This window comes from Arachis hypogaea, chromosome 15 (assembly GCF_003086295.3).
Source record: "Arachis hypogaea cultivar Tifrunner chromosome 15, arahy.Tifrunner.gnm2.J5K5, whole genome shotgun sequence".
Lineage (NCBI taxonomy): Eukaryota > Viridiplantae > Streptophyta > Magnoliopsida > Fabales > Fabaceae > Arachis > Arachis hypogaea.
In genome coordinates this window covers 66,533,450-66,541,495 of record NC_092050.1, presented here as the reverse complement: position 1 = coordinate 66,541,495, position 8,046 = coordinate 66,533,450, and the positions used below count along the sequence as shown (strand labels likewise).

The 8,046-nt window shown below is 35.5% G+C and overlaps 1 protein-coding gene across 1 annotated transcript; it reads left to right on the top strand.

Moving 5' to 3' along the window:
- The first annotated feature begins 2,958 nt into the window (after positions 1 to 2,958).
- LOC112748502 (protein FAR1-RELATED SEQUENCE 5-like) lies at positions 2,959 to 6,733 on the top strand. The gene is made up of 5 exons (XM_025796739.1): positions 2,959 to 5,316; positions 5,404 to 5,444; positions 5,713 to 5,791; positions 6,345 to 6,434; positions 6,590 to 6,733. Exons 1-5 carry the CDS (start codon positions 2,959 to 2,961, stop codon positions 6,731 to 6,733), a joined length of 2,712 nt encoding a protein of 903 aa, XP_025652524.1.
- The last annotated feature ends 1,313 nt before the right edge of the window (positions 6,734 to 8,046 follow it).

Here is an 8,046-nt window from a genome sequence, read left to right as displayed (position 1 = left end):
TAAATTTTTCAAAAAAAAAAGGGGTACATTTTGTAATTATTTTTATGATGGTTAATGATAAACCTACAAAAATGTAGGAGTAAGGAATCCTTAGCCTTAACTTTAAGATTAAAATAAAAAGAATATAAAACATTTTAAAGTGCCGTCCATATAATTTTCTAATGACATTTTTATTATGGCCATGGATTCTATGCTCCTACAAAATTGTAGGTTAATCACTAACCATCATAAAAGTAATTATAAAATATACCCCGTTTTTTTTTTTTGGAAAATTGGCTAATTAAATTTGAATCCCTTTAACTTTTGATATTTACAATTTTTCCCTTATTCTTTTAGTTTCAGATTCAAAGGAGATTGGAAACCTAACTCTGCCCTCCCCTTTCTCACCAAACCCTATCGCTATGCCCTCCAATCTCAGTTCGCTGCAATAGCCCGGACGCAAAATTCTCTTGCCGCATCACTCAGTGAGCTCTCACATTCACCGTACTATTCTCAATTTCACTGTATCCTTTTTGTTTTTGCGTGTTTGATGTTGCTTCCTGTTCGTTTAGGTTTCATCCCTGCGTCCGCCGCCGCTCCCTGCGTCCCCCGCCGCTCCCTGCGTCCCCCGCCGCTCCCTGCGTCCGCCGCCGCTCCCTGCTTCCGCCGCCGCCGCGCAGGACTCTGCCTAAACGCTTGGAGGTTAGTAATCATTATGCCTTTTCAATTCACAGTTGACCAGTATATTTATTTTTATGTTGATATGTGATTTTACTCTATGGTATTCCTATTGATATGTGAAATTTTTTGATGAATTTTCAAGTGGGTTACCACCTTCTTATGTTTCAAGTGAGTTACTCTATGGTATTGCTATTAGAGGCTGCTGTTTCTTTCTTTTTTGTGTCACGAATTTCAGCGGCTAGATGCGAATCAGAGAAACTATACGGAAATAAAGTTGCACCTTGGTAACAGTTATAACTTTAGAACTAGTGGTAATAACTCATTCCAAAGTGCTTGTTCCAAGTTGCACCCTTACTAACCACTATTGCTTTCTATTGGCATCAGAGTGCTCTTAAACTTGCAGTCTTCTATCATAGTTAATCGGCAATTGGAATAAGGCATTGCAACTTAAAGTTTATATATATCCAAACACACCAAGGCATTCTGAAAAGAAAGGTACACAAAAGTGTGTGCATATAAACATTCTTCCTTTCAATTTGTTACCACAATGCTAAGAGTGAAGTGGAAGTGGAAGTGGAAGTGGAAGTAGGGTCATTTCTTTTTTTTTTTTTTTTCAGTTAAAGACTTAGAGCCTTGATAAGAATTGATCCTTCTGGCTTTCTTGAAACCCTGGTTGGCAATGAATCCCCTGGGAGGACATGGATGCTAATTTTCACCGCTGAGGTGAACAAATTTCTATTACTTTTTTGTTTGCTCGTTCTTTGGGTATAATCTGTTTCTCCCTTTGCATGCTTATATTTGGTATGGCCAAAAAGAAAAAGAAAAAAAAATGAGAATGTAAGTTACTTAGTTAGATCAAATTATATGTAGAAAATTATCCTGTTTTCTTTTACTTAGTGACAAATATTCATTCCTTTTACAATAGTAGAAAATATAAATAGAAGTTCTAACCTCCATCAATTTTGTAACTAGTTGAGTCTTTTCCCTGTTTTTCTCATTGAAAGCTTCAAGGGCATCCTTGTATTCTCTCTCCTGTGACCCCAAAATATACTCAAAAGGAAAAGAGTAAACAAATAAATTAAGAGTTTCATTGTTATATTAAAGTGTAACAAGGTTTTACGTTATTATTCAATTAAATTAAACAATTTTACTAGTAGAATAATATACATAATTGTATAGTCATGATGAATAATATTCTCTTTCCTTGCTTGCTTGATGAGTCAGGGCCAATCATACTTCATCTGAATTCTTTAAGTCTTCACTCTAGCGGATCACTATTTGATAACATCAAAAGGTTAGGATGAAGTAACACTTGATTTATTGTATACCATATATGTGACATATCTAGTTCATTTCTGCTCTGGTTATTAGTTCTTAAACAAATCACAGCTTCCATATCTTGTGACTTCACCACCATCCTATGTTACAAGTATGTGTTTTTCTTATGCTCTTGTAACTTGTAAGCATATATATATATATATATATATATATATATATATATATATATATATATATATATATATATATATTTGTTAAATCATGTTAATTTTTTTTATACGGAAAATCAAGTGTCACAAAATAGACCTCTGACCTTGTATCTTAATGACATGATACAAGTTTGAAAACTTAAAATGGTCCTCTGAACTTGTTTCTCTGGAACGTCCTGCTTCGTGGTTAGAGAAGGTTAAGACTGATCTGATAGATATGTATGCAAAATGTGGTTCTGTGAGAGTCGCTCGTGCCTTGTTCGAGATGCTTAGGGAGGAAATAGTTGTGTCTTGGAATGCAATTATCACTGGTTATGCAATGCATGGTCTTGCCAAGGAAGCCTTGGAACTCTTTGAGGTAATGAGGACAGAGGCTCGGCCGGATCTTATAACCTTTGTTGGTGTTCTAGCAGCTTGCAGCCGTGGGCTTCTGCTCAATGAAGGGCACGCATTTTATGATATGATGATGAGAGATTATGGTATCAATCCAACTGTTCAACATTACACATGCATGGTTGATATTCTTCGTCACTATGGCAAACTGGAGGATAGATTGATAGATAGGATATATACTCTTTAATATTTTATTCCCCTTGCACCCATCGCATGCATAGCTGGCATTGCCAACTGTTTTTGTCTTTCTGTTTTTACTCTTATAGTTTCACTATTAGATTTTGGATTCACGCTCCTTCATTTCCCCCTAATACAATAAATGAAATTCGTGTCCACTTCCATGATTCCTAAGATTGACACTATTGGATTGATTTCAATTTTAAAAGATTGTGAAATGTGTATTGGTGTTTAGGAAGTTATGGGTCAAGAATTTTCTCATGAAGGGGTTAATAGCGAGCATACATCATATGATCAGTATGAGCAGGAGGAAGAAAAATATGAGGAAGTTGACGTGGATTATATGGATGAGGACGACACAAGTGTGGAACTAATGTTCGATTATCACGGCTTCGATGAAGGGTATAACATTGACTCACTTGAAGACATTGGGATGATTGAATTTTGGAACATCAGGGATGAAGATGTATGTCATTTTCACTTTTCTGATGTCGACATTGCATTTGAGTTCTACAATAGATATGCAAGGACAAGAGGCTTTAGTGCTCGGAAGAACAGGAGTAGGAAGAGTCGTGCGGGCGCACTTAAGTTGAAGAATTTTGTATGTCATCGTGAAGGATTTAGACTACAAAATAGTTACTGCATTGGAAACCTTAAGAGAAAACCTACACCCGAGACAAGGTGTGGCTGCAGTGCACTGATGGAGATTCGTGTAGATGCACCTAGTGGTCGTTGGTTTATTTCCTATTTTTTTGATGAACACAATCATCCGCTTCTGGATCCTCGGTTGACTGGATTGCTCCCTAGGCATAGATTCATGTCCGAGGCTGATATTGGCCACATGGTTAACATGAAAAAGGGTGGGATTAGTGTTGGGCAGATATATCGGGCATTAGCAAATCAGGCAGGTGGCTACGAGTATCTCTCTTTCACGCAAAGGGACATGTACAATAAAATAGCAAAGCAGAGGCGCCAATTACCCGGTGATGCATATGCAGCTTTGAAGTATCTAGAAGATCAAGCAACAAATGACCCTTCTCTCTATTTTAATCATCACATGGATGCCGATGGTACTTTGCGCAATTTATTCTGGTGTGATGGCCTTAGTAGGGTAGACTACTCATTATTTGGCGATGTGCTGGCTTTTGATGCTACCTATAAGAGGAATAAATATATGTGTCCACTGGTGGTATTTTCTGGTGTCAATCATCACAATCAAACAATTATCTTTGCTGCTGCTTTAATTTGCGATGAGGAAAAAGACACATATAGGTGGTTGCTACAACAACTGAAAGTGGCAATGAATGGGAAAGCACCTGTTTCGGTGATCACAGATGGTGATTTATCAATGAAGTTCGCCATTGAGAAAGAGTTTCCTAATGCACATCATAGATTATGTGCATGGCATCTGATTCGCAATGCAACAAGTAACATTGGCAAGCCCCAGTTTACCTCCATGTTTAAAAAGTGTATGCTAGGCGACTATGAAATTGATGTATTTCGTCAAAAGTGGTTTGAAATGGTTGAGGAATTTGGTGTCGAAAACAAGAATTGGGTCCTAGATATGTATAAAAAGAGACATTCATGGGCAACTGCACATATAAGAGGGAAGTTTTTTGCTGGTTTCCGGACTACTTCTCGGTGCGAGGGATTAAACTCGATCATTGCAAAGTATGTCAACTCAAGGTACAATCTGGTTGAGTTCATTCAACACTTTAATCGTTGTGTCGACCATATAAGGTGGAAAGAGGTCCAGGCTGACCTCGCCTCTGTGAATGGGAGACCCAGTTTGCAAACCTGTTTTCAACAGTTAGAGAGGAGTGCTGCCAATGTTTACACCCTATCAATATTTCATATGTTCCAACCAATCCTTGTACGGGCTGCATCAATGAAGGTAATAAATATGAGGCAAACTGGCTCTTATGTGATTTACTCTGTCGCTTTAGACCGAACGCCAAATGAGACGTGGCGTGTATTCTGTTGTGACATTGAGATGGAATTCAATTGTTCATGTATGAGAATGGAATCATTTGGCATACCTTGTGAACACATAATTTGTGTCTTGGTGCATGAAGATATAGAGGAGTTGCCAAGGTCATTAGTCTTGCCTCGGTGGACCAAGACTGCCAAAGTTAGTTTCCAAAATGCTCGAGGGCTTCATTGGGATTCTTTGATGCTAAGTCAATACGGTTGTTTGATGGATTGGTTTAGACAACTAGCTAACTTTGCTTGTCGAGATAACGAGAGATTTATCTTTATACGGGAAATGGCTATGAATTTGTTGAAACAATTTAAGGAGGAAGATGCTGCACAAAAAGAGTTGGTCAATGATGCAGATAGTGTAAGAGATGGTGTGCAAGTGGATAATTCTGGAGCTGGGCTCGCAACCAATGATCTCGGACATAGCATGCCAAGGGACCCAAGAAAATGTAGGACAAAAGGGGGGGCTTCACAGTTCAATAAAAGAAAACATCGATGTGGACAGTGTGGCATGGAGGGCCACAATCGAACAACTTGTCGTGTTCGTCGTGGCATCTCACAGTCAGAAGGCTGGGGAAATGACTCGGATGATCACATGAACATTGAAGATGACTCATTGGTAAGTATTTTTACCAATGAGGTATGACTAAGTTTTAATTGCTGCTTATCAGCTAGTACTAACGATATTATATTGCTGATATTGTAGGTATATGATGAGAATGCTTCGTACAGTAGCAACGAAGTGATGTAATAAGGTATAGTTAGCGGTTTAAGTTTCTTGTATTCTTTAATTTTTATTCTATTTGGGTTTGGTATTTGTTGTGTTCTTTGTCACATTGATCTATTTAAATATTATGTTATTTACATGTTAGACTATTGCTATTTACTATTATGAACCAAAGTTTGAAGTCCTGCTTGGCTTTTCTTCTTCTGATATTAGATATCAAGATTAGGGACCAAAGTTAGAAGACTTGGAGTTTAACCTTTATTTTACTGCAATATACTTCCTATGCAGCCTATATTATGCTAGATTCTTTGCTGTGGAGCATAAAGGTGCCGGATTATTCTCAAGGAAATGTGGTGAATATTTATTTGTAATCTAGCTATTTATGTTCGTATGCATTTTGAAAATGTCATAGTGATATGGTTGTCGAATTGATGAATACTACTTTTTTGGTCCCTGGTTTTCTCACCTACCTTTTTGTCGATTTGATGATTGGTGATATTTGGAGTCCAGAGTTTCTTGTACTTGGCACATAATTTGATTGTTTCCTGAACGATCTTTACATTTTCAGCCCCCTCAAACCACTGTATTTTCTATTTATATAATAACGTATTATTTGTCTCCAGCAATTTTCATCCCAGTTAAGTAGGGCCCTAGTCTGTGTTCTGCATTCCTGCTAGGATAGCTGTAGAGGGAACAAAAAATATAACTAGCACTTCTGTTCTACATGTTTTGCTAGGTGCATTGTTAAGGTTTCAAAATATAAGGAAATTATGATTTGAAACTTCTTTTATGTTTTGAAAATATTTACATTATATTTAATTAATGATTTCTTCGCCAAATCAACTAGTTCTCTATGAAGGAAAGAAAAATGTTAGCAGAGTATAACAAGTAATGAAATTATATTTGTGATATTGTTTCAGGTTCTTCTTAGAGGCCATAAGAATGGACGAGAGGCTGTCAAGTACTTTGGACCAGCACCTGGTGTGCCCCATAGTCACACCAAGCCCTATGTTCGTTCAAAAGGACGGAAATTTGCGCGTGCTAGAGGAAGAAGGACTAGCAAAGGCTTCAGAGTTTTAGTTCTCGAGCTCAAAGATGGAGGACTTTCATTTTTATCATTTGACCGTTATGTATTGTTTTCCTTCTTTTTGTGTCGTTAAAACAGTTCATTTTTAGTTCAGTTTTCCTTCCCTCAAAGGGGAAAAAGGATTGGAACTCGCTCAACAATTTTGGTTTAGTTGCTACCGTTTTATTGAAAACCATGAAAGGATTGATGAGTAGAAATTCTTCATTTGTTCGTGATCGTTAACTTTGCTTGTCTAATTGATTATTTTTTTTAACTTGTTTTGAACATGAATTGTATTTTAATGTAAAATCACGTGTATTTGCCGCACTCAAAGGCTATTCAGTTTTCTGAAGTACTTAGTTAGAACAGAATTCATATATACATAATTGCCAAAAGAACCCCACCTAGAATTTAGGAAGAATAATGGAGATTAAAATTTCAAAGTGGAGTCGTGTATATGAAGTCGTGCATATTAAAATTGTTATATATAAATTTTTTTCTTTGGTTAAATATTTTCATGTTCTCATTATTGAAAAAAAATTCTAACCGAATTTGTTAGTGGGAACAACAGAAATCAATAAAATATAATTGGTCAATAAAAATTCTTACTCCCGTATTTTGGATAAATATTTTCATATTATATTTTGGTTAAATCAAATATATATGTAGGTATACGTGATAAGTTTTAATGAAATTAATAATAGATATTATGTTTTTATAATATTATATAATATTTTTCTATTATATAATACTTTATGGTTTCTTAATAATTTATCTTGGTGTAATATAATATAATATTTGTAAAATTTAATTTTCAAGTGTAATATTTGAAAAAATTTTGAATACTTTTAATTAGGATCTTATATAATTTACTAAAATAGAATTCTTACACTACTTTAATTTTATAATTAGGTCATCAGAAAACAAGAACCATATAAGAAAATAATGAGCATGATTAGTGAACGAATCATTATTAATTAAATCTCAATAACTCAAGTACTTATGTTGTTTTAGTTAGAAATATTTATTATACAGTTTATTTTTTTATTTTATGAAGAAGAGCTCATCATAGAAAAATTGAAAAAAAAATGAGGTAAATAGCACTAATGATTCTGAGTTTTATTCAGAATTATATGTTCTTAGTGGGATAACGAGAATGCGATACAAAACAATAGGAATAAAAAAGTTTTAATAAATAAATTCGTCTATTTTAGTAAGTCTAACAAGAAGACATAAATAATTCTTCCCAATTTAAGTAAATATGCTATGGGTGTATCATAATCCACCATAATTGAAACCTCTCGTTAACATCTGCCCGTATCTTATTCCAATCTCCGGTGACACAACTAGAAAATGGATTAATACAGACAGATTTACAGACGGATTTGGTGTTTATTACAGAGGGATTTTTGGTTACCGACGAAATTACCGACGGATTTTGTCCCTCTGTAAAAGCCTCGTCGGAAATTATTTACCGACGGATTTTTTTCCATCGGAAAATTACAGACGGATTTTTACCCATTACCGACGGATTTTCCCTCTGTAAATTTTCTATC